Here is a 25305-nt window from a genome sequence, read left to right on the forward strand (position 1 = left end):
AAGGGCCCTACTGGCCCCTGTCCTGACTGAGATGCCCCCACCCAGGGGTGTGACCACAGGGCCAGCTGGGCCCAGCCTCATTTGCCTGATGTTTGTCGCCCACCCCCGCCAGTCCATCAATCTCCCTGTTTGTCCCACAGACAGGGGCGGGTGGTACTGTAGGCGCCCCCTCCTTTCTAGCTGCACCATCAGGGCCATTCTCCTCCCTAGAAGCAGCAAGCTGCCCAGCTTCCAAGCAGAAAGGCATCAGCCCTAATGCTGGGCCCATTAGCCGCTAGGCCAGCCAGCCCTGCCTGGCCTGCCAGGCAGAACTGCCAGGGTGGGAACTGTCTGTGCCACGGGGACGTGGGGACTTGAGACTGCGGAAAGGATGTTGTTTTTGTCCCTTTCAGGCACACCACCCACCCTTGAAAGTGTGCCCTTCCCAAAACCTTCAGGAAGGAGCCATATTCCTCCCCAGCACTCAGGAGCGCTCACAGCCTGTGCCACGACCCCGGTGGCAAACTCGGGCCCTTTGCACAAGCCAGGCCTCCTCCCAGGAAGGTCCTTACCTCCTTCCGAAGGGCAGCACCTCCCACTCCAGTTAACTCCCCAGAGCTCCTCTTTCTGGCCGCAACTCTAGGATCAGCCCCCGCTGCCCACAGCACCCGCCTTTGGTGCCCCTGTCTCGGATGGCTCACAGTGCAGCTCCCCCAGGCCAGTGGCCCCGTGGGCTCATCTGTCTGCCCTGCTCACGGCTCCTGTTGGCCAGAGGCAACTGAGCCTGACTCAGTGCTGCCCATCACCTGTCCATGTGCCCAGCCAGGTGCCCTGTGGACAGAGTGACCAGAGCCTCTGGCTTCTTACCTCTGAGTGGGGTAGGATTGGCACTCAGCAGTTCTGGGCACGGAGGAAACCCTTGACCCATGGAGCCATACTGGACTCCGCTGCATGGTCAGTGGAGTGTGGCCCTGCCTATGTCAATGGCACACAGCAGGTCTGCGTGCATTCCTCTGAGAAACAGACAGTGGTGTACCCCCTCCCACACGCACACACGCACACACACAAGCACACCATTGACACCAGCCCATGGACTTGCGGGATCCTGGAGTCTGCAAAGTCAAAGCTGGGAGAAGAGAACATCTGGAAGGGAAGTGCCCCCCATGTTCCTCTCCCTGGTCCCAGGCCATGACACCGCACTCCTGGCAGCAGCAGGGGTAGAGAACCTGTAGCCACAGCCCTGGCTGCAGCCCTTGGACAGAGCGGCCCTTGTTAGCAGGCGGCCCCTCCCGTGGCCCCTGCAGACAGGCAGCAGGTGCTTTGGTGTGCATAACACTTAGGGTAGATGGAGATGGCCCGCCTGGCGGACACTGTGCCTGGTGCCAGCACCTCACTGTGCCAGCATTATCCACCATCTAAACGGTCACCAGGGAGGAGCCGGGCCAGAGCATGGGTCATTGGGGGGCAGGAGAGTCCACTGGTCCCAGGGCCTCAGTGCCAGCCCCACAGCCTGCAGGAGACAAAGCCCTGGCCTTGGGAGTGTGATGGAGGAAGCAGTCCTGCCCTGGGGAGTCTGATGGGAGAGACACAGCCCTTCCCTGGGGAGTCTGATGGGAGAGGCGGCACTGCCTCGGTACTCGAAGGGAAGGCTCTGAAGGCTGGTCCAGGCCAAGGAGCCGGCTGGACAGGACAGGTGGCTCCCTGGCCTGAGGTCTGCCCCAGCCATCGGGCCTGCTGCCTGCCTCTCTGCCAAGCCGGCGACAGACGGCTCTCTCGGAAAACAGTCCACTTGGCTGAGCTGAGCTGGCCGTGAGCCAGGGCAGGAAGGCCAAGCGTCCTCACTGATGCAGCGGAGAGCTGGCCTGGGTCCTGCATGGGGGCCGGGCAAGCAAGCGGCAGTCAGGTCCGACCAAGCCACGGCAGCTGCCTTCCACGGCACCAAACGTAGGTGTCAACTGCTATTCCGCTCACACTCACTTCCTCACCCTCTACCCACCTGCCAGCATCCCTCATGCTCTCTCTCAGAGAGTGTGTGTGTCGTGTGTATACAAGAGCTGTGTGGGCCCCCAGCCCCACCCCTCACGTGTCGTGTATGCACAGAAATCCACCTGCGGGGAGACGTGTGTGAATTCAGAGGGGTGATCCCCCACTCCCTGCCCAGTTTGAGCAGAATGGCCCCTAAAATAGCAAGTAATGGAGGGAGTGTCAGAGGTGTCAACCCTGGACATTAAGGACATGTGTCTCACCCCAGCCAGGGGATTTCTTCCATATTCAGGCCCTTCCTGGGGCTGTGGAGTTGTCAGCACAAGGGAGCCCACTCATGGGTTGAGTAGGCCTGAACCCCTGGAGAGGCCTTGCTCATTGTCCTCTTAGCATCATCATTCTTATTTTACAAGTGGAAAACCAAAACCCCAAGGTGAAGCCTCATGGAGGCTGACGGGTTTAACGGGCACCCTGCCTCATCAGTGAGATGGAGGTGACCCCGAGGAGTCTTCATGGGGCCACAGGGACTTGTGAGGCTTCAGGCTCAGTCGCCACTCACTGTTCAGGATCCCAGAGCTCACATGTTCGGGCCCAGTCAGGAGGCCAGGACCCTTTGCCAGGGCCCCTGCATGTAATCACCAGGTGGTACCGCCTCCGTGTTGTGTCTCAGAGGCGGGGGCGCTGGTGGAGGATGCTGGGGCACCTGCAGGCCAAAGCAGACACAGAGGCTTTCCAGGTACCCTCCCACCGACCCTAATGACCCTGTCCTGCCACATCCCCAGTTCCACATCACATCGGACATAGTGACCACAGCTGGGTTTACAATGTATTTTCACACAAATGACCTTGCCTGCCACCATCCAAAGCTAATGCTACTCTCTACCAAGGAAGGGGCATGGGCTGGCCCTCTCAAGGTGGGAGAGGTAGGGAGAAGTCCTGCCCACGTGTATCTGAGCCCCTGGGGGACAAAGTGTTGTATTAGTCGCTCAGTCGTGTCTGACTTCGAGACCCCATGGACTGTAGCCTGCCAGGCTCCTCTGTCCGTGGAATTCTCCAGGTAGGAATACTAGAGTGGGTTGCCATTTCCTTCTCCAGAAGGACACAGACTGCATACAGATTCCTGAGCCTCCCAGGTAGTCCGGAGGGGGACTGAATCCTTTTGTGTGACACATTCCCCCTGTGCCACTGATGCCACCAGCATCTCATCCTGCACTGAGACCAGGACAGAGAGACAAAGGGAGCCATTGGAGCAGTTGCAGGGATGCCCAAGTGAGCGCCAGAATCCCAGGGACCGTCCCAGGTCAGGCAGGACACAGGCCTGGCCTATGAGGGGACCCCAGAGGAGGGTCCCTGTGAGGGTCACTCTGGAGGCCTAGAGCCACCGACCCCCACACATGCCCTTTCCTGTCCTTGCAGAAGGTTTGCCTAAAAAGTTGGTGAGCGATGCCACATGTTCTAATCTGCAGTCCTCCCACTGTGCCTGCCTGTTTTCATTACGGAGGGAAAGAGCATCCGAGCCGTGTTTATAACCCCCTTTTAGATAACAAATCACATTTTCTTTTCGCCAGCGAGTGTGTTGAATTGATATTTTTCCCCTCGGTTTAATGGGTTTGTGTGTTCAGGAATGATCTTCATCAACCGAAACTCCTTATTGTGTTTGATGTAATGTCAGCTTTCATTACGCGCTTCGGTCAGAGCCGGGCCCAGGGAAAGGCCGAGCACCCTGGAGCCTGGGCCCCAGCCCTTGCCCCTACCCTGGGCCTACCTGAGCTCCAGTCTCCCTGGACTGGTGGGTGGGCAGGCGCGGGAGGGTTTGGAGATGAGTCGAGAAGGCAGGATGGAGCCAGGGTGCGACTCCTTTTTTTCTCCCTGCCATAGTGTCCTCTTCTTTGTAACCGGGTCATGGGGCTGCTGGGAGAATCCTGCACTATAGTGTGTGTGAGGCCCTGCTAGACACAGCAGATGCCTCACAGGACTGAAACTTCAGTCTTTGAGTCATCAGGAGGTTGTGGTCTTACCCAGGCATGGCGCCAGGTGTGTAGTCAGTGTTCCAGAATGTTCAAACTATGCCCATAGGTCCAGCCAGTGGCCAGACCTCTGGTGGGAAACAGCCCATACAAGTCTGGGTACCAACCACCTCAAGCCTCACACCCAGCACCTGGACAGTCATCAAGGCTAAGCTCCTCCCTGAAGCCCGAGGAACCTGAGCCCAGAGAGAGAATAGCATAGCCCTGAGGTCACACAGCAGATGGCACCCAGCCAGGCCCGGGCAAGGGATAGCCCATCGTGGAGTTAGTGCTGGCTCGATGTTATACAGCCAGACCTTGGGAGCAGACTCGGTCATCCTTCCCACTTGCAGACCACAAAGAAGCAGGCTCCCTGGTGAGCAAGGGCCCACTAGGGCCATGCTGCAGGTTCCTGCTGTACAAAAGAGGGCTGAGGAGCACCGGGGGAGGGTGACTCAGACCATGGCCCTAGCTCGAGCCCTGCCCTAGGGCCATCGAGGCAGGGATGGGGTGGCCCATCCTGAGCGGTGGCACCTGATGGCACCAGATTCACCTTCTGGCGGCCTCTGTCAGCCGTGCTCAGTTCTGATTAAAGATCATTAAACATGAAATTAGCCCGTTTGTGTTACGGGTCCCCGGGGTGGCCGGTGATTATGACGTGCAGATGGCCGAGAACCCCGGCAGCGAGCAGGAGGGCCAGGCCAGGACGGGCAGCGCTAGGAAAGGCAGGCAAGGCCGGGAGGCAGGCGCGGGGGCCGGGCTTTGTTTTCTCCCGCTCCTGTTGTGTAAACCCCCTCGCATTTCACAACAAATCACAGATAATTAATAAGTACACGCCCGTAATGAGCAGGCTTTTTAATAGAAGAAATTGGAAGATGCGGTGTCGAGTCATTATTTCACTCTGTCCCAGTCTCGCTCTATTTTTCCGTCTTCCCCACTTCCCCCTTGGTTACTGCCTCAGCCAGAGTCCCCGCGGACAGGCTGGCTGTCAGCCTACCTCGAAGCAGGGCAGCAAGGCAGAGACCTGGGTCCTGGACTCAGGGAGCCCTGGGGGATCCCACCCTAACCCCGGGCTACCACATCCTCCTGGTGCCTGTGAGGGCCCCTGAGGATGGTCTGGCTGGGGTGGGGTCGGGCCTCCCCAGCCTGACTCATCCAGCCCTCCCTGGACCGCAGCTCTGGATGGGGGAGAGGGCGATGTCTGCCCCCCACCCAAGGAATCTAAGGGGGCCATTCCAGGCAGGCCTCAGAGCTGGGGGTCCTGGCTGCACCTCAGATCATGACTGTTGAGGCCTCTCTCTCCCACCAGGAGGAAGACATCGTGTACTATGACGCCAAAGCCGATGCTGAGCTGGTGAGCGCCCCACCCTTGCTGGGGGGAGGTGGGGAGCTGCTAGAGCCACACCCCCCTCTTCTGAGACTTGTAGCCTGGGCTGGAAGAAGAGTGTTAGGACTCAGCATTCTGAGTCTGGCCTTGCAGGGCTGTGATCCCACATCCCCCCCACCTCCCACCACTCCCTAGAGACCCTGACCCCTCCCGGGCTGTGTCTTTAAGGCACCAAAGGGCACAGCCTCACTGCGCAGTGTGGGGGGGCGGGCCCAGCCCGTCCCTGGGCAGAACAGTGAGGCCCACGGACCTTCTCCCCTGGGTCAGATCGGGTGCCTCGTCGGGAGGGCAGAAGGCTGCTGCGTGCTGGGAGAACAGGGGAGAGAGGGAGCAGGTGGGGAGGGCTTTCTGGAGGTGGGCCTGCAGGGCCGGGGTGCGGGCGTGTTTCCGGTCAGCGCAGGTCCCTTTGCTGTGGTGAGGGGACCGTGGCTTCAGTGTGCGAACTACCGCACAGCCAGGCCCCACCATCAGTGCTGGCCCTGGGCTAAGTCATCTTGCCCCCGCCCCTGTAGAGGCAGCCTGCAGCCTGTTCAGATGAAGGAGAGGGCTCTGGCTCCTCAGGGGTCACCACCCCTGAAGTGGTGACCCTGGGACTGGCCGGAGAGCCCGGAGTTACACGGCTCTTCCGCCTCCACTTCCCTGACTGGTTCGTGTCTGCGTGGGCAACTCTGCGACAGAGAGAGGGCCCCATCACCAGGGGACTCACATGAAAGATGTGTGACCATCTGAGGTGTCAGGGGGCCTACAGAGGAGACCAGAGCGTCTGAGGGGGCAGGCACAGGGAACAGACTGTTTAGTGAACCTGCCAAGGTCCAAGTTCATCTGCCTGCCTTGAGGCAAAAGCAGTGGAACCCCACTATCTCCTCTGTAAACGAAAGTGTCACAACTCGGTCTCTGGAGTCACCTGTGCTGGCTGGTGCAGGAGACCCCAAGTCTAGACTCCCATTCCCAGGCCTGCCAGCCCTGGGGAGGTTGCTCGGAGCCCCCAGGATGTATCTGATAGCACCAAGAGGTGGGCAGGCAGGAAGGAATTCCTGCAGAGGGTCTGTGGGTGCCAGACCAGCCTCGGTGAGCCTTCAGGAGGGCAGGCGGGCAGGGGGCCCGAGAAGGCGGGGTTGGGGGGGCTAAAGCAGGTGTGCTTCCCCCTTGGCTGAGCCTCCGTGGCTCCCAGAGAAGTTGCTAAAATTATAGCTGGAATCTGAAATTCAAATGAAGAGCAAACCTTTAATTAGACCCTGAATCTAATTCCTTACCCCCCTCAGCAGCAGGCTGTGATTTTAGCAATCAGTGCATTAAATATAAACCAGGAGACTGCGGCTGCCCACCATACAAAAGCCCCTGGGCATGGGGGGCAGCACTGAGGGGCTCCTGGGCCAGTCTGGTGCCCGACCTCCTCCCTGGATTCCCTGTTCCCTGCAGCCCCCAACCCCTACCTCTATATCACTGCCCCCAGCCCCTTGGACATCTTCTGGGGGGAAGGGAGGCTAGAGACTGCCCAGGGAGGGGATTCACCCCCGGGTGGGACTGGGCCAGGGTCAGTTAGGCAAAAATCCCAGCCCTGCCAGCCCTGCCAACCCCAGTATAAATATCAGCATGCACACATTCCCCAACTCTCCTGCCTGTTGTGTTGTTTTGTTTTTTTTATCTTTGCCAGAGGTACAGTTAGAGATCTTTCTAGACCATTTACTTTTAAATTACCAGCCAGAAGGTGGGGGTAGGGGGGAAAGAAGGAAGGAAAAAGTTCGCCAGCTGATAGCTTATCAGAACAGAATCCAAATGTCACATTAGTTGGGAAAGTTGGGAGATTAAATTTTCTAGCGCCCTTCATCTGCCGCTGACATTTCGGGGGCTTTCTTCTCCTGCGCTCCCCCTCCTCCCAGCAGAACGTGAGTCGCTCATGCCTTGGCTCCCCGGCGCTGGCCTCCATTCTCAGCAGCTGCCTCTGCCCCGGCTTCTGAGGGTCTCCCCTAGGGTGTGCCGAGGTGGGCAGTGGGGTGGCACCCTGGGTAAGGGGCAATGAGAAGGCAGCAGATGGCTTGGGTTTTGCCATACATCTTGAAGAGATGAAAAGGGTGTTTGTGCAGGAGGCCTTTCCGGCCAGCCAGCCAGCCTGCTGCGCGCCCCCATCCAGGCAGTAATTCATTCCCCAGACCTGAAGGTGGACCCTCCGCACTCCCTGGATGGGGAGGGCACATCTGGCTGGGTGGGGAACACGAGGGGTGTGCCCAGGACCCAGCGAGCCAGTGAACAAGCGGTGGGGCCGGCCGTCACGTGAGATCCACCTGGGAGAGCAAGCGAGCTCAGCCTGGTACTGGGGGTGGTCATGGGAGGGGGGCGGTGCTGAGGGGCAGTGCAGGAACCTGTGTCTGGTTCAGCTGCTTGGGTTCCCTCCCCCCAGGTCACAGAGCTCCCCAGCTCTGCGCCCCCCCACCCCCGCCCCACCTTGCCTGGGTCTCACTGATCTCCCCTTGCCTCCCCATCTGACTTTCCCCGTCTTCACCTTCACTTTCTACTTTCATCTTCCCTTCCCCCTTGCACACCTGCACCCGTGCCTGCCCACCGCCGCCGCCGCCGCCGCCGCCCCCCCCCTCGGCTGCGGCATCAACACTGTAGTCGCAGACTCACTCCCGCTAGCCTGTGGTGGGCGGGGGCACACGGCGCATGCCCAGCCTGCCCGGTGGAGAGATGCCGTAATTGGCACCTGTCAGACGGCGGCAGCTCATTTTAGAAAGTCAACGGGGGCCTTGCTAGTCCTGCTGCTAGCAGGCGCCGCACACCCCTCCTTCTGGAGGTTACTGGGCCTCCATGCTACCCCTGCCCGAGCCCAGCTCTCTCCCCAGGACTCCCCCCACTCTAGCTCAGCCCCTGGAGCCACCCCACTGCAGGGGGTGGTGCCCGCCCCCTGCCCCCCCCCCCCTGCAGGTGGAGCTAGGGCCCTCTCCCTGGTGCCAAAGGAATGTCATGCAGGGGGTGGGTGGGGCCAAGTTGCAGGGTGTACTCTCAAAGCAGGGTGTACTCTCCCTCCAAAGGGAGGGGGTCCTGAGGCCACCCCCATGATTACACAGAGCGAGTCCTTGGAAGCCTGGCGGGGTGGGGGGGGCGACCGGAGCCCACTCCTCTCTGCCTCCAAGATTTGCCTCCTTTGCTGATCATTGGTTTTCAGGGATGAGGGGAAGCACTTGCCGATCATTGATTTTCAAGGATGAGGGGAAGGGCTTGGTTTGCTTTTGGTTTTGGAATTCAGGTTTAGCAAATATGGCGATGGTGGGTGGGATGTGTGGGGCAGGTGGGAGTCACAGGACCTCTGGGCAAGGGGTCCATACCCATGTCCCACTGTCTGGGTGCCTCTCCATCTCTCTTTGTCTCTGAGTGCAGTAGTCTCTGATTCCAAGATGCCCCATCTCCCAGATTCTGGCCCCTCTGTCTACAGTTCTGTCCAACCCCACTCCACCATTTCCCAGCCCTGTCACTACCGTGGTTGTCCGGGTTGGGGGGTCCCTCTCTGCAGGACGACCCTGAGAGTGAGGATGTGGAAAGGGGGTCCAAGGCCAGCACCCTCCGGCTGGACTTCGTTGAGGACTCAAACTTCAAGAACAAGGTCAACTATTCATACACAGCCGTGCAGATCCCCACGGACATCTACAAAGGCTGTGAGTGCGCGGCGTGATTGGGAGCATCCCTTTCCACCCAACGTGGGGGGCACGGCCCATTGCCCCGGTGCTGCCGGCTCCCGGGTGCTAAGTCAGTGCCATCCACCTTCAGCCCCCTTCACCCAAGGTCACACGTACTCACCTCTCAGAGCCGCCCACACACAGATATCAGGCCACTCTCAGGCACAGCCTCACACTGCCTCTCAGCAGGGTATGCAACGCTGAGCCTCTCACCTTTTTGCATGCATGGTCTGCCCGTGTGTATCCACGTGCCCACACAAATGCATGCACATAACTGTTTCCCCCACATGCTGGGCCAAGTCCCCACTGTCCCCAGAAGAGCTCCTCCCCCCACCCTCGCCCATTCCCTGGCCCCAGGCAGGAAGGGTTGAGGACCTACCACAGTAGATGGACACAGGGGTTGGGAGGACAGGGAGCAACTTCTCATTCACAGACATGGACCCTGTAACACTTCCCTCGTCATTCTTGGTGGGTGGGGCGGGGTGGGGTGGAAATAGAGGTCAGGGGATTAGGTAAAGGGTGGTTGAGATTCCCAGCTTCAGGGACAGTGTGTCTTGGCATAATGTGGAGACCAGTTCACTACAGCTAAAGGATTCAAGTCAGACACGAGGATGACCTTGCTGAAGAACTTGCGAGGTGCAGGGAGAAGACGCCAAGAGTCAAACACTGACTGGGGAGCTCTGGCTGCAGGATTGAAGGCTCTGGGGTCTCTTGGTCCTGACATAATTCTGGGGGCACCCACAGAGTAGCCTCAGAATTCAAGGGGCCTATGGGTGGGGGTTCTTGAAGCAAAGATTCCGGAGCTTCTGAGTGATCTTCAGAAACCCTGGGAATCCTCCAGGGTTCTCGGGGAGGCCCCCTGCACCTTTAGGGTCAGCCAGGCCATCTGGGCAGCCTCAGGCAGGAGTGAGGGTGGATGTCCCTCCAACCCCCCAAGGGCCGCCCACAGGCCACCTGCCTGAGTCAGTCGGGGGGCACTATCGCAGGCAGGCACGCTAATTAAAACAGGAGCCACACCGCCCTCCCCAGTCACCCCTCGCTACCCACACAAATTACATTTTATATGTTTTTTATTTACTGTGTCACTTTTAATTAAATCTGTAATCGCCTGCCTGAGGGGGCATGGTCCCCGTTTCCCAGCTCAGCGTGATCTAAGAGTGTGGGCACGTGAGTGTGGGTGAGTATGCACAGGGCTGAGTAGCACGCCCTTTCCAGGTGGGGGGCTGACTGTAGTGTGTGCACGAGTGTGTCTCACAGTGAATGTGTGAGCAGCATGTGGTCATGGATACCTGCCAGGACAGCCCAGCCAGTTCTCCTCGGTCCTTGACCTGAGTCAGGGACACCCCTCTGCCAGCAGCTAGAGGGGCTCCCAGAATGATCTGTCTGCCCTAAGCCTCTCATTGTGCAGATGGGGGAAACTGAGGTCCAGTGAGGAGTGGGACCTGCCAGGCAGACTCTTGCAGGGCGGACAGTACAGTGTGAAACATTGGAGAGCCTGACTTCATTTTTTCCTTAGAGAGAAAAATAGAAATTGTACAATTCACTAAGTTTCTAAATTAGGAACGAGACCATAACATACTGTTCAATAGGCACAACCAGTGCTAGAAATGTGTTTTGTTTTCACATTACGGTCAGTTAAGAGAAGCCGCAGGGCCTGAGAGAAGGGAGAGAGTGCCGAAGGGGGCAGACGGCAGAGGCTCCACAGACTGGAGAGCAGAGGGAAGAATGTCCTGAAATATGCTGGCGCCCCCTAGGCTGTGAGACTTGGACCGTAAAGAAGGCTGAGCACCGAAGAATTGAGGCTTGCAAACTGTGGAACTGTGGTGCTGGAGAAGACTTTTGAGACTTGCTTGGACAGCACGGAGATCAAGCCAGTCATTCCTAAAGGAGATCAACCCTGAATATTCATTGGAAGGACTGATTCTGAAACTAAAGCTCCAATACTTTGGCCACCTAATGGGAAGAGCCGACTCACTGGAAAAGACCTCAATGCTGGGAAAGATTGAAGGCAGGAGGAGAAGGGGGTGACAGAAGATGAGATGGTTTGATGGCATCATCAACTCAATGGACATGAGTTTGAGCAACCTCCAGGAGACAGTGAAGAACGGGAAACTCTGGCGTGCTGCAGTCCGTGGGGTTGCAAAGAGTCAGACATGACTGAGCGACTGAACAACAACCTAGACTGTGAGCTGACCCTGGAGCATTTGCCTTTTCTTTCTTTTTTTTTTTTTTTTGTTGGTCCGTGTGGCATGCAGAAATCTTAGTTCCCTGACCAAGGATCAAACCTGCAAACCTGTGCCCCCTGTAGTGGGAACTCAGAACTCTTAACCCCTGGACCACCAGGGAAGTCTGCATTTGTATCTTTAAATCCCAGTTTTGGGAATTCCCTGGCAGTCCAATGCTTAGGGCTCCATGATTCCACTGCAGGGGGCACAGGGTCCATTCCCAGTTGGGGAACTAAGGTCCCACATGCCACATAGCATGGCCAAAAACTTAAACAAAAAATAAATCACAGCTCTTCGTCTAAGGGTTTCTTGAGAGAAGCATGCATGCTGAGTCACTTCAGTCATGTCCAACTCTTTGCCACTCTATGGACTTTAGCCTGCCAGGCTCCTCTTCCCATGGGATTCTCCAGGCAAGAATACTGGAGTGTGTTACTATGCCCTCCTCCAGGGAATCTTCCTGACCCAGGGATCGAACCTGCGTCTCCTGCGGCTTCTGCATTACAGGCTGATTCTTTACCGCTGAGCCACCGGGAAAGCCCCTTGAGAGAAGAGCAGAGCCTTTGGAAGACATTCTCTGGTTCTCATCTGGGGTGTGCATCTTCAGGGAGAGGGGATGGTGTCAGGGCTCCACCAGGGGAGAAAGGAGGTGGGAGAAGTTAGAAGAAGAAATAGCCCCTGGGGAAGCTTTGGGGGACAAAGGCCTGACAGTAGCAGGCCTGATGTTTTTTCTGAGTGTCCCAAATGCAGGGACAGGTACAATGCACATGCGAGGATATGGGCTACACGCCTTCACTGGGCAGATTTAGGGCTGTCCTGAGTTGAGGGGGAGTGGGGCATACTGCTTAAGCCATCCTGAGTCTCTGCCCAGGTTGAGGGATCTACAGGATGGAGTCCATCTGTCTAAGAGAAGCCTTACTCTGTGCGTATGGGTCTGGCCACCCCCACACACCGGTCACATGTGCAGCCACAGCGGCTGGGGGAGACGGAGGGTTGGGTAATTTGTTGGGGGAGGTGAAAGCAGGATTCATAGGTGTTCTCCTGTAGGGGCAGAGTGGTATGCAGGTATGAGCGTGTGTGCCCCTGCGCCCATGGCCACAGTCAGGCTGCTGGGCAGGTAGGTTTAGGGGTGAGGAGGTGACGCATGTCGCTGGAAACACAGAGGTGAGATGTAGGTGTGCCTGGTGTATACCTGCAGGCAGTGTGAAAGTGCAGGGTGTGTGTGTGTGTGTGTGTGAGCGCACGTGCCAGTGTTGGAGCAGGATCATGGCACAGCCCCTGCCCTCCAAGAGCCCCCGCCCCCACCCCTGCCTGCTCCTGGCCCTAGTTGATTAATCATGGAGCTGAGTGGCTTCCAGCTTATCAGGTACCTTAATAGCTGAATAATTCCAGCCCCATCATCGGGCCCTTAATTGCTTTCTTGTGGCTGCAGCCCGGAGTGCATGCTGAGTGGGTGAGCTCCCAAGGGACCAGCGGCAAGCTCCCGGCAGCAGGCCGGATGGGCGTTTGGGCTCAGAGCTCCCTGCCACCTGGGTGGCCCCTCTGCAGGGGCCACGGGCCCCAGCTGCCCTGCCTGGTCATGTGGGGCCCTGGCTGAGGGCAGACTGAGCTGTTTCTTGGGAGGGGATGAGGACCAGGATGTCTTCATGGAGGAGCTGGTGCAACCCCAGCTGAGCCCTGGGAAGTGAGGGAGACCCGAGGAGGCAGAGAACTTTCTGAGTGGGAGGCACGTGAGTGGGTGTTGTGATGAGGTTCAGCGGGGGAACCGCTGAAGTGCTTCCCACCCCAGCCCCCTGCTTCACCCTCCAGCCACCGTCATCCTCAATGAGCTCAACTGGACGGAGGCCCTGGAGAATGTGTTCATGGAGAACCGCAGGCAGGACCCCACCCTCCTGTGGCAGGTCTTCGGCAGCGCCACGGGAGTCACTCGCTACTATCCAGGTGGGCGCCAGCCCATCTCCCCAGTCCACTCAGCACCCCACCCCCTCCACCTCCCCCCACCTCATCCTGGGTGTGTGGGAGGGGATGGTCACCTTGTCCATTTCAGGGTGACCTGGCCCACTGCTTCAAGGCCTGCTACCTGGGCCAGGCACTTCCCTGCCAGTATCCTCCCCCAACCCAGTCATCTCCTTTCCTCCCGCAGCTACGCCGTGGCGAGCCCCCAAGAAAATCGACCTGTATGATGTCCGCAGGAGACCCTGGTGAGCGAGCATAGAGGGGTTGGGCAGGGACCCTCAGCTCGCCTGCCCGCCCCCCTCCCTCCCAGTATCCAGGCCTCCGAGCAGGGCGCAGCCAGCTCTATCCAATTTTCATTTCACACATCGTTGCCACTGGAAAATGGATCCCATCACCCAGGCAGGCCTCCCAGCTGCCTCTGCCCTCATCCACTGCCCGGCTCTCCACCCTCTCAGGACTGAGGGATTGGGCCCATGGGGGTTCCCAAGGGGGATGTGTCCTCTGCAGGGTTGGCCAGCACCTGCTGTACCCCTTCGGACCCCTGGACACCCCTACCCTCTCCCCGCCTCTCCTGCTGTACTCCATGGCCTCATCCCCTGCCACCTGTTCAACCCCCTTCGCAGCTATGACTCTCTGCCCTTGGCATCTCGACCCAGGCTAGGGGAAATGATAAGCCACTGAGGCCACAGAACATGCCTCCTGTCCACTCTCTGGATCACATGCTCACCTCCCCTTGGGGTTGTTCATGTGTTGGGGGCCAGGTCACTCATGCCACGGGCAAGGACTGTTTCATTAAACGTGGTATCCTCAGTGCCGAGAACCCTGTCCGGCCCAGGCCATGGACCCACCATAAAATCATGTTGAATCAGTATGGGGGTGAAGGAAGGAAGACCCCCCACCAAGGTCCCAGTAAGGCTGGCCCTAACTGAGGCTTCTCCTGGACAGGTATATCCAGGGGGCCTCGTCACCCAAGGACATGGTCATCATCGTGGATGTGTGAGTGAGCGGCACTGGCCAGTGGGGTGGGGGCAGGGCTGGGGACTGGAATCTGCTGCTGGGGAACATCTTGGGGGAACACTACCAGGCGCCTCCGTGACCCACCCTCCTCCAGGAGTGGCAGTGTGAGTGGCTTAACCCTGAAGCTGATGAAGACGTCAGTCTGTGAGATGCTCGACACGCTCTCCGATGACGACTATGTCAACGTGGCCTCGGTGAGTGCCAGGGGCCCAGAATAGGTCACTCCCTTCCAGCCCCTGCAACCTCTTCCTTCCCTGGGCCAGCCTGAGGCCACTCACCACCGTCTTGGTCCCTGCAGTTCAATGAAAAGGCACAGCCTGTGTCATGCTTCACACACCTGGTGCAGGCCAACGTACGTAACAAGAAGGTGTTCAAGGAAGCTGTTCAGGGCATGGTGGCCAAGGGCACCACGGGATACAAGGCCGGCTTTGAGTACGCCTTCGACCAGCTGCAGAACGTGAGCCCCCTGGGTGGGCGAGCGGGCAGCCAGGGACGGGCAGAGGCCTGAGCTTGGTGACACCAGGGAAATCAACACAGATGGCCTTGTTAGCATCCAAAAGGCAGGTCAGGCAGACAGCACCGTCTGCTGTGGGCAGGGAGGGGCAGAGGGTAGGCCTACCTTTGGGAAAGAGACACCCCCCAGACTGGGGAGGGGCCCAGAGCTGACCGTCCAAACGTCTCCTCCTGCCCAGTCCAACATCACTCGTGCCAACTGCAATAAGATGATCATGATGTTCACGGATGGCGGCGAGGACCGCGTGCAGGATGTCTTTGAGAAGTACAACTGGCCCAACCGGACGGTGAGGCTCAGCCCAGGCGGGAGCTGCCCCGACTTGGTCTGGTCCAAGGGAGGGGCTGTCCACTGATGGCCACGGCAGTAACCTCAAGCCCCAAACAGGTGCGCGTGTTCACTTTCTCCGTGGGGCAGCACAACTACGACGTCACACCGCTGCAGTGGATGGCCTGCACCAACAAAGGTACCTCATCCGGCGTCCCTGCCACAGGGCTTGCCTGCCGTGTCCTGCCATCCATTGGGTTGGTTGTCCACCTGTCCTTCCGTATGTTCAGCTTTCCCGCTGCTTGTCTTCCCATATGTGTGACTGTCCATCTGTCTATGTGGCTGCTTGTCCGTCTGACTTCTTTCTGCCCATCTGATTGTCCATTGTCCATGTGTCCCCCGCTCATCTGCTCCTGAGTCTGTTTGCTGATCAGTCTGTCTCTCCACACAATTGGGCCTGGCTCCCCGGTGGACTCTGAAGTTCACCGCCATCCTAGAATGAGGGCCTTCAGGCCTCAGGCTCCTCCTTTCATCCCAGTTTTGCTTCCTTACACCCCTGCTCTCACAGCCCCTTGCATGTCGTCACAGGGTAATGGCAAGGGGCATTAAAGGGACGTGAGTTCAGGGGAAATGACACCAGGAAAAGGGAAGCTGAGAGAGAAGTCAAGGCTGCAGACACACCCCCAGGGTACAGAGCCCGTGCCATGCTCCCAAGCACCACCACCCAGGCCCACCTCTGTCTCCCCTCCCCTCCGCAGGTTACTATTTTGAGATCCCTTCCATTGGTGCCATCCGCATCAACACGCAGGTAAGACTGGGGTGGGCCAGCCCTCCTCACAGCCCCTTTTCTTTGCTTGGCTGGGACTTTGGAAAGATGGGCTGCTGTGTGATGTGAGTGCCCCCTGGTGGCTGATTGGTACATAGAGAGACAGAACCGGGAAGATTCAGTGGGAGGGGCAGACTCATGACCCCACCTCTGCCCGACTCCCTCCCCAGGAATATCTGGACGTATTGGGCAGGCCCATGGTGCTGGCGGGCAAGGAGGCCAAGCAGGTGCAATGGACTAATGTGTACGAGGATGCACTGGTAAGGACTCAGGGCAAGGACGGGGAGGGGCCGACCACCTTCCTCTGGGTTGTGCCCACAGGGTCAACTCCCATGAGGCCCCCCTAATGGTGGTAAACCAAACAAATGAGAAAGAGAGGTGGCCTGTCCCTGCAGCGCCCCTGCTCTGAACACTCAGGGTGGGGGCACGGCTGCCCACAGGAGTCTGACCCATACTCTTCCTCTCCTTTCAGGGGCTGGGGATGGTGGTGACAGGGACCCTCCCTGTTTTCAACCTGACACAAGATGGCCCTGGGGAAAAGAAGGTGAGGCCTGGGGAGGGTTGGGTATGCCCATAGCAGGTCTGGGATAGAGGAAGGACAGGAGGTTGCAAACCCGACCGGGGTGGCCACTTGTGAGAGCAACTTGAGGTCATGGGCGTGAGCGGTTGGGCAAGGTGACCCCCTCCCAGGGAACTGAGCCCACTGTAGACCCCTGCCTCTGCTCCCAGAACCAGCTGATCCTGGGCGTGATGGGCATCGATGTGGCTCTGAATGACATCAAGAGGCTGACTCCCAACTACACGGTGAGTGTAATTCACCTCTCCATCCCCCTGCTCTCCCTCTCTTGTGGACATAAGCCAGGCTCAGCAGTGGCTGATGGGGATTCCCACAGCTCTGTGGAGTACTCTGAGTTCAGGCAGTCTGGGAAGGCTTCCAGAGGAGATGACCTTGGGCCTGGAGCTGGAATGGGCAAACTTTCTGTCAAGGGCCAGACTATGAGTATTTTAGGCTCTGCCAACCTAAATACGCATACTCAATTCTGCTGCTGTATTGAGAAAACAACCAGAGACAAAACATAAATAAATGGGTATGGCTATGTTCCAATATAGTTTTGTTTGTGGATACTGGAATTTGAATTTCAGATCATTTTTACATGTCATGAAATACAAATTCCTCATTTTCAGTCATTTAAAAATGCAAAAACCATTCTTGGCTCACAGCACCACAGTAATAGGCAGCGGGCCAGATGTGGTCCATGGGCCCTAGTTTGCTGACCCCTGGTCTGTCACCTAGGCAGGAGTGTCCCAGGTAGAAAGGAGGGGAAGGCAGGCCTTGGAGGCAGAGAGAACTCTCTGGACAAAGGCTTGAAGGTGGAAAACAGAATCACAAGCCAGGGAAGGGGCTAGATCACTGTGGCTGGCCCAGGGCCCATGGCAAAGGGAGTTTGGGATGCGGTTGTGAAAGGGTTGGGAGATGGATGTCAGCTTGCTGAAAGGTGAGCCACGTGAAGGCCCCTGGGTCACTGGCCTCCATGTGCAGTGAGAAAACTGTCTCAGGGAGGTAAGGGGTGAGTCTAGAGCCCTGCTTTTCTTTCCCTTCCACCAGGAAGGGACGCCCTAGGTAATCCAAAGGTATTCTTGTCCCCCTGTGTTCTACCAAGATGGGGACCAGGAAGAGACTTGAGTGGGGAGGGGAGGGGAGGGCAGCACAAGGGAGTGCCTTGTGGGACCGGTGGTGGTGGGGAGGTCCCACTGATCAGGGGGAGGAGCTGAGGAGGCCAGATTGCATTCAGGTCCCACAGGGCTAGCCAGTGTGGGCAAGGGCTGCTGCATGAGGGGCACCAGCCTGCTGGGCTTGGCTTGACAGGTAGGCTTGGGGCCGCATGGCATGTGGGGGCCCCTAGCCCAGGCAGGCAGACAGCACCCCCCACCCCAGCAGCCTGGAAGGCAGGATGAGGAAGAGCCTGGAGACCGGGAAATTCCCTGCCCAGCCCTCCAGGCCCTAAGCCCCCTATCTACACCCCTAGCTTGGAGCCAACGGCTACGTATTTGCCATTGACCTGAATGGTTACGTATTGCTTCACCCCAACCTCAAGCCCCAGGTGAGCCAGGTGGGGTGGCCTGTAGGGTTGGGGGTGGGGGGATGAACCCTTTGAGAGCGGGACTCCTGACTTCCTACCCGGCCTCCCCTAGACCACCAACTTCCGGGAGCCTGTGACCCTGGACTTCCTGGATGCAGAACTGGAGGATGAGAACAAGGAGGAGGTAAGGAGAAGGGAAGGAGGGATGGGGGGGAAGGAGGGACACCCAGAGTGGGGAAGGGTCAGGGCTCCGCCCTTCACCTCTCTGGCCCTTCCAGATCCGCAGAAGCATGATTGATGGCAACAAGGGCCACAAACAGATCAGAACCCTGGTCAAGTCCTTGGACGAGGTGAGAAGGTGGCGGAAGGGGGATAGCAGGTCGGGGGTGGGGGGGGGTCACACCCTTCGACCCCCCATTTCACCCCTGCCTGCTGCCCCAAGTACCTGACCCAGCATTTTCTCCCAGAGGTACATAGACGAGGTGACACGGAACTATACCTGGGTGCCCATAAGAAGTACTAACTACAGGTGAGCCGGCCGGCTGGGCAGGCAGGGAAGGGCCGGGGGCCACAGAGCCTGAGCCCTGCTGGGGCGCCCTTCCCCACCCCCAGAGCCCCAGCCTGAACCCTGCTGCTCCTCCCTCCCTGAACCCCAGGTGCCCATTCTCCCCAATCCTGCCAGGGCTTTCAGCAGCCAAGACTGCTCACTTCTCACTCCCTGGATGCTCAGTCCCCAAGGGTCTATCGCTGGCCCTTCATGAACCAGCAGTGTCTCGTGGGAGCACAGGGCAGAGACAGATCAGAGCATCTGACGTCTCCCTGCTGCCCCACCGCCCTCTACACCCCTCCCTCCCACCTTGGATCCTATCCCTGGATGTCTGCATCAGGATGTCATCCCTCCACGGCCATCACAGCGCCAGAGCCGGTCCCCCTGCGGGTCAGGCCCAGTCAGTACCCGCTGGCTGTGTTCCGCATGCCTCATGGTCCCCTCCTTCACACTCCAGTGCCAGCCCACGACTGCCCTCACTGTGTCAGTGCCAGCCCTGCTTTTAGCTGACTCTCCCATGGCCTGCGCCTCTGGGGACTCTGGACCCCGATGTCATGGGGGTGGCAGCACCCCCACCCCCTCAACCTAGCTCACTGACCGTGTTCTGCCCCTTGTGAGCATGCTGCTGGCCAGAGCGGGGAGGCTAGCTGGCCAGGTGATATGATCAGGGGAGGCTGCTGGGGTGAGGGGTGGGATGGGGACTTGCCTTGGGACTGGGAGTTCTGAGGCTTCCAGGAGAGTCTGGGACTTGGCGGGTCCGGGCACCTAGACCATGAATGTGGCACAGAAAACCAGGGAGAGGCCTGGAGGTGGTCTCCAAGGCCACGGGGAGGAGGGTGCGTGGGGCGTGGCCTCCCTTTCCCAGCCGTGACCTGTGCTCCCCACCTCCCTTCCTCCCCAGCCTCGGGCTCGTGCTCCCGCCCTACAGCACCTTCTACCTCCAAGCCAACCTCAGTGACCAGATCCTGCAGGTCAAGTGTAAGTGGCCCACCCCTGCCTGCGCCCTGCACCCCCGCCTCTGCCCCTGCACCCTGGCCGGCCCCAGGCAGCACAGCCAGCCGCTTGTGGCCGGGTGGCCCCTCCTGCCCACTCTGCCCAGCACCCCCCAGGCGCCCGCAGGCTGGGGGCACCGGCCATCGGAAAGTCTGTGGAACTCTGCATGCTCGCCTTTTCTCTGATTTGGTTCCAGACCATTCTCTCATGGTTTCCGTTGAGGTTTTTGTTTTTGCTTTCTCTTCCTCCGTGTCTTCCCTCCTGAGCCTGCCTCCCCCACAGGCCCCTGGGGCTGAGTTCTTGGAAGACACACCCTCCTCTCATCTCTCTCGCCCCAGCTCCCCGGTACAGCTCTCTCCCCCAGCGATAACCACTCCCCGGGTCTCCCCCCACTCTGCCCCCCAACTCATCCTCCCTTATCTTGCTCTCACCTCCTCTCCCACCTTCTTCCTCCATCGCCTTCCCGCCTCCTTTCCACTCTGCTTTGCTCTTGCTCTCTCCTCCCTTTCCTCCCTCCTCCATTTCCCTCCCTGAACCCCCACCTTCTCTATCTCCCTCCCTCTGCTCACTCCCTCCATTTCTGTCCCCCACGTTCCCTCCCTCCCACTCCCCTGTTCAGCCTCTCTCATGCTCTCCTCTCCCACCTTCTCTCCTCCCACTTCTCCTCCTTTGCTCCTTCCTCCCTCCTTCATCCCAGCCTCTCCACCCCCCCCCCCCCCACCCCAGCCCTTGCACCGTTCCTTCCTCCCCGCTCCTCTGCCTGTGGCTCATCCCCGCATGTCTTGCTCACCCTGGGCCTCCCCCAGAGGCCTCCAGGAGCCTGTGGCCCCGCCTGCCCACCAACCGAGGTCACTGGGAGGGAGGCTGGGGCTCCGGCCCCACCGGGAGCCCCCCGCCCCCCCACCCCGCACCTGCCTGGCCGACTGGGGCTCATCTCCTTTGAGTTTTCTTGCTCTCTCTTTCTCTCTCATGTCGTTTTTTTGCAAGAAGTTTCCTTTCGGTATGATGATGAGACACAATATTTTCATTCAAACAGCCATTGAATAAAATATTGTCTGTGCCCCTCCCCTTCCCCTCCCCCTTTTCGTTTGTTTTTGTGTTTGTGTTGTTTTTGTTTTCCTCGCTTTCTCTCTTGGTGGACTGTCCCAGTGCCAATCAGCAAACTGAAGGGCAAGTATATTCAGAACCAGTGCACCCTCCTCTCCCCACCCCACCCTGTCCTCACGGTCCTGCTTGCCCCCCTCCCTGCCCAGGACCAGCCAAACCCTGCTCTCCAGGGCTCCCGCCAGCATCCCCTGGGCTCCTCTAGTTCTTGCCTTTCCTTTGATCCCTAAACCTCTATTAGAGCCAGCAGCCCTTTCCCCTGGGCCTGCCTGCAGGGTGGTCTCCAGCGCGTTCTAAGAGCTCAGACCCTCTCCTTATCCTCCTGGTTCCCTCTGGGCAGGCCTCTGCTCCACTCCTCCATTTTCTCTGTCCCTCCAAGACAACTCAACAGTGGGGAGAGGTCTGCCACCTCCCACCCAGCAGGGCAGGCGGCCTGAGATGTAGGAGGTAGGTAGATCAGTCCTCCGGGGGCTTCTGTGAGACTTCCTCAGGGAGAGGCTTTCTCCTCTGACCTCTCCAGTGTGTCTCCAGAAGCTGGCAGCCCTCCCAGGGGGAGACAAAAGGCTTCGGAAGCCCCACACCCTGACCCTGGGGCAGAGGCTCGGGCTAGGGCAACAGCCAGGTCACCAGGAAACAAAGGCAGCCTGGGCGCTGGCCAAGGTGCTGAAGCCCATGTGCCTGGTGGCTTTGCTGAGGCCTACGGCCCAGCCCTGCCCTGGGGTGTTGGCTGTTCCTGGCGAGAGAGGTCAGGTATGGAGAAGGTGTTCCCCTGGGAAATACAAGCTGACTTGGAGTCCCAGGTCTGGCTGGGAACAGAAGGGACCCCCCAAGGGCCAGCAGAGGAACTTAGAGGGAATCAGTTTGGGGGTGAAGAAAAAGCTTCTAGCATCCAGAGGTACTTAAGCCAGAGAATTCAGGGAAAAGGTAGAGAATTCACAGGCCCCAGCAAAGAACATGAGTACTGAGATAGGTCAGCACACAAGGGTCTCTGCCTCTGGCTCATGGAGAGGCCCTCACACCTAGGCATGGGGCCTGGAGAGCCATGGGGAGATGTCCTGTCCCCAGTCACCAAGGGGAAATAAGGCCCCCCCAAGAAGCTCTAGTGGCCCTGTCCGGCCTAGTCCAGCAAAGGGGATCCCGCTGCCCCCACTGGTCCGGGTGGAGGTGGAGGATGTGCCCTGCTCCCACTCGCTTGAGTTGTCTTTTCTGCCCTCCCACACCCCTGCCAGGGACCCCAGCAATGCAGGGCCCTGATAACAATGACAACCATAGCATAGTCTCCCTTCCTGCTCCCCTACCTCTTTTTCTTTCTCCTCCTCCTCTCCCCACCCCCACCTTTCCCTGTCGGCTTGTGTCCAAACCCTGCCTCACAGTCCTATCAGAAAGCAACAGTCCAACCAGTGACTGCCCAGTGCCTTCAGACACCCCAAGTCCAGAATCTTGCAGTGCTCTGTGGGAGTATTTTGGATCAGGAAAGACCCCACTTCTACAAAAGTAAAGCCCTGGGGTAATGGAGAGATCAGAATCTGGGTGTAAGGATGTGGAGGTGCATTGCCCAGCATGTCAGAGCAGAGGGCTACCTCCCAGACACAGACCAGCGAAGTGGCCAGTCCCGCTGGGTAGGGACAAACCCCAGAGGAACCCTAGTAGCCACATGCCCAGATTCACTCACAGACCCACACAGGGACCCTTGCACACATATACATGTGCTTACACACTCACGCAAACACAGTCACACACCTGCTCTCACATGCACATACACACTCAGCCATAAGTGCTCACTCTTATACATGTACAGGCCCAGTGGGTGGGTCCCTCAACAGCATCCCATGCATCCCCTGGAGTCCCCAGCTCCTCCCTTGCTGCACTGAGCCCAGACAGGTCCTTGGAAGGAGAGACCAGACCCAGCCCTTCTTCCCCACCCGCCCTCAGGCTCCCAGCCCAAGAAAGCAGGTATTCAGGTTCAAGAAGTGCTTCTGCACCCTCCCAGCTCCCAGTCGTCCTCCCACAAAGTGAGGACATTCCAGGATCTCCCTTCACCCAACCTCCTAACCCAGGGAAGACCGCTGGACCCCCCACAATGCACTGCAGCCCACCCCCAGCTGCCCACACCGTCTCTGGTTGGACTGTCTGTGCCCGTGAGAGACCCCCTCAGTTTGGCCATGTTGATGCCTGACACAGAACAAAAGCGAGACCTACCAAAATGCAAACAGCTACAGCAAAGAGAGAGAAAAATCCGCAGCCAAAAGCCAATTCCCCTTCCTCAAAGTCTCTTTGGAGGCGAAGGAAGCTCAGCATGCGGTTTTTTTCCATTATGGATGTGATCAGAGTGAGACCGGCGCCTCCCCCAGACCATGCATATATATAGCAGTGTGTGTATATATATATGTGTGTGTGTGTGTCCGTGTATATGTGCTATACAGCCGTATGGAAGCATATACAGCCACGCCAAGGGACTCACTGCCGACAGAGGACCAGGCCTGGGCAACATATTGGCTATAACTGCCCTCCTCCTGCGATGCTGTAGTCTCCACAGGCCCTCCACCCCTCCCCGCCCACCCCTTCTCTCTGGCTCGAACTTGAACATGGAAGTGGCGGGTTTCCTCTTTGCTGGTGTCTCCCTCCCTCCAGCCGCCCTCTTCCCTTTCCCTCCAGCCCCGTCAGCTCTGAACCCCTGGCCTCCCACCTCCCCAGCCCCCGCCGGATAACCCCCCGTTTCTGTTGCAGATTTTGAGTTCCTGCTCCCCAGCAGCTTTGAGTCTGAAGGACATGTTTTCATTGCTCCCAGGTAGCTTGCGTGTGGCCTTGCTGAGGTGTCCCCACCCCCGAACCCGACCTCCCTGGCCCCGCCTCCTGCACTGCTGCCTGGAGCTGTGTGTGTGTCTGTGTCCTGTGCAGTGTCCCCGCGCCACGCATAGCCCCATATGTGCGGCCGTGTGCATACCCGGGCCATGTCGCCGCACCAGGCAGCACTGGCCAGCTGCCCACAGCTTCGGCTCCCACCAGGCCTCGGGCGGGAGGGCTCTGGACTCTCCGCCGACCTTCCCTGCCGCCCCCAGGCCCCCAGGAAAGAGCCCTTCCCTCCCTGAGCCGGCTGTCCGCAGCACGCCCCTCCCCGGGCAGCTGCTGCTCTGGTTTGTGGTGCCCTCCCTGACAACCCTGCCCCGCACCTGTCCTTGTCCTGTGTCCGTGTTCGTGTGGGTGTGGGGACCGAGCCAGCCAGAGCCCCTGTCGGCTCACTGAGGACCAGGGGGGAGGGATGGGGCAGAGGGGACAGGGCTGTGAAGAGCTGCTCTGGCAAGTAAAGGATCAGGGCCCAGCACAGGCCTGGACCTGGAACCATCCCTGGCGTGCACCCTCGTGTGCACACCCTCTGCCTGTTGGCCCACATCTGAGTAGACCACTGGGCCCCCGGATGGTGAAGCCCTCCCCCGGGGCCTGGGCTTTGCATGAGGGCAGGTGGGTGCAACTGACAGAGACCCATGGGCACTCGCGGGCACCACACGGGGGCTCTGGACACTCCTAACCTCCATGTGTGTGCACGTGTGTGCATGCACCCACCACGGTCGCTGTGACTCTGTAGATGTGTGTTTGTATTCGTGAGTCCTTGTGTACATTTGTAAGAGTCCGAGTGTAAATGCGGGGTGGCTGTGTGCACTGGTGACAATGGGAATGTGAAAAGGCCTGTGTGGCCCACAGGACCCTGCGGGAGCTCTGAGGGCAGGGACCACGTTTGTTTTTGTCCTCTGTATCTTTGGCACAGGAGAGCTCAATAAATATGTGTTGGGTGAGTGTAAATGTATACCGGGGGTGGGGGCAGGGATTGCAGGTGACTTGTATCCCAAGTACAGCTTGTGTGGGTGTCACTCTGAGTGTATCAGGTGTGTCCTCCACACACACAAGTGCAGGCTGTGTGCTGCACAAAGGCCCTGGGAGTAAGTGGGGGCTGCCACCCAGCCCCAGGTACCCTCACAAAGCTGTGCGCCCTTGCACAGCCTCAGGAAGCAGAGTATTTAAAAAATTCCCACAGGACTTCCCTGGTGGTCCAGTGGTTAAGAATCCCCCTGCCAGTGCAGCAGACACAGGTTCAATTCCTGGTCCCGGAGGATTCCACATGTTGCGAAGCAACTAAGCCCATGCATCACGACTACTGGGCTTGTGCTCTAGAGCCCGGGAGCCTCAACTCCTGAGCTCCTGTGCCTAGAGCCCTTGCTCTGCATCAAGAGAAACCACTGCAATGAGAAGCCCATGCACCGCAACTTCATAAATGCCCACGCAGCAACAAAGACCCAGCAGAGCCAAAAAAAATAAACAACTCCCACAAAGTTGCTGCCATGCAGGCCAGAAGGGAGGTTCCTGGTGGCAGGGGTGTGGATGAGGAATTAGGCAGGAAAGATAGCTCCATCTACCAGAGTAGAAGGACTACTCACTGAGACTTCCTGGGAAGCAGAACCCCAAGCAGATCTCCCCACTCCCCACAACCCCCACATTCTTTGGACCCCGAGTCTGAACCCAGTAGGGCCTTGAGAAGGTGAGAGGCTTGGCCTGTCCACCTCTGGGGGAAGAGCAGTCTGGGTGGAGAAAATAGCCAATCCAAGGACCCACGTGTTCCCACCAACTTCCTGAACCCCTCTGTAGTACTATGAAAACAAACTAAGGCTCAGGGAGCCTGAGCAAGTTGCCCAGAGGTACAGAGTCAGACAGGCAGCAGGACAAGGTCTTAGACTGACTAAGCCAGTGCTGGAACTCCACCAC

The 25305-nt window shown here is 58.7% G+C and overlaps 1 protein-coding gene across 8 annotated transcripts in view; it reads left to right on the top strand.

The window, feature by feature from the left end:
- The window catches only part of CACNA2D2 (calcium voltage-gated channel auxiliary subunit alpha2delta 2), a 141776-nt gene that overhangs the window by 110557 nt on the left and 5914 nt on the right, over window positions 1–25305 (top strand). For 4 of the 8 annotated variants that reach the window (XM_070456027.1, XM_070456025.1, XM_070456028.1 and 1 more), the window contains exons 5-24: window positions 5278–5322; window positions 8864–9005; window positions 13058–13189; window positions 13392–13449; window positions 14150–14200; window positions 14316–14415; window positions 14520–14678; window positions 14914–15021; window positions 15120–15198; window positions 15758–15807; window positions 15996–16085; window positions 16298–16369; window positions 16555–16629; window positions 17853–17927; window positions 18019–18090; window positions 18185–18256; window positions 18374–18435; window positions 19355–19431; window positions 20596–20616; window positions 23278–23338. In XM_070456027.1, coding sequence (XP_070312128.1) covers window positions 5278–5322; window positions 8864–9005; window positions 13058–13189; window positions 13392–13449; window positions 14150–14200; window positions 14316–14415; window positions 14520–14678; window positions 14914–15021; window positions 15120–15198; window positions 15758–15807; window positions 15996–16085; window positions 16298–16369; window positions 16555–16629; window positions 17853–17927; window positions 18019–18090; window positions 18185–18256; window positions 18374–18435; window positions 19355–19431; window positions 20596–20616; window positions 23278–23338 — 1601 coding nt within the window. The remainder of the gene's footprint in view (window positions 1–5277; window positions 5323–8863; window positions 9006–13057; window positions 13190–13391; window positions 13450–14149; window positions 14201–14315; window positions 14416–14519; window positions 14679–14913; window positions 15022–15119; window positions 15199–15757; window positions 15808–15995; window positions 16086–16297; window positions 16370–16554; window positions 16630–17852; window positions 17928–18018; window positions 18091–18184; window positions 18257–18373; window positions 18436–19354; window positions 19432–20595; window positions 20617–23277; window positions 23339–25305) is intronic. The other 4 variants (XM_070456031.1, XM_070456029.1, XM_070456032.1 and 1 more) reach the window with 1 other exon arrangement.

Source organism: Odocoileus virginianus, chromosome 26 (genome assembly GCF_023699985.2).
Source record: "Odocoileus virginianus isolate 20LAN1187 ecotype Illinois chromosome 26, Ovbor_1.2, whole genome shotgun sequence".
Lineage (NCBI taxonomy): Eukaryota > Metazoa > Chordata > Mammalia > Artiodactyla > Cervidae > Odocoileus > Odocoileus virginianus.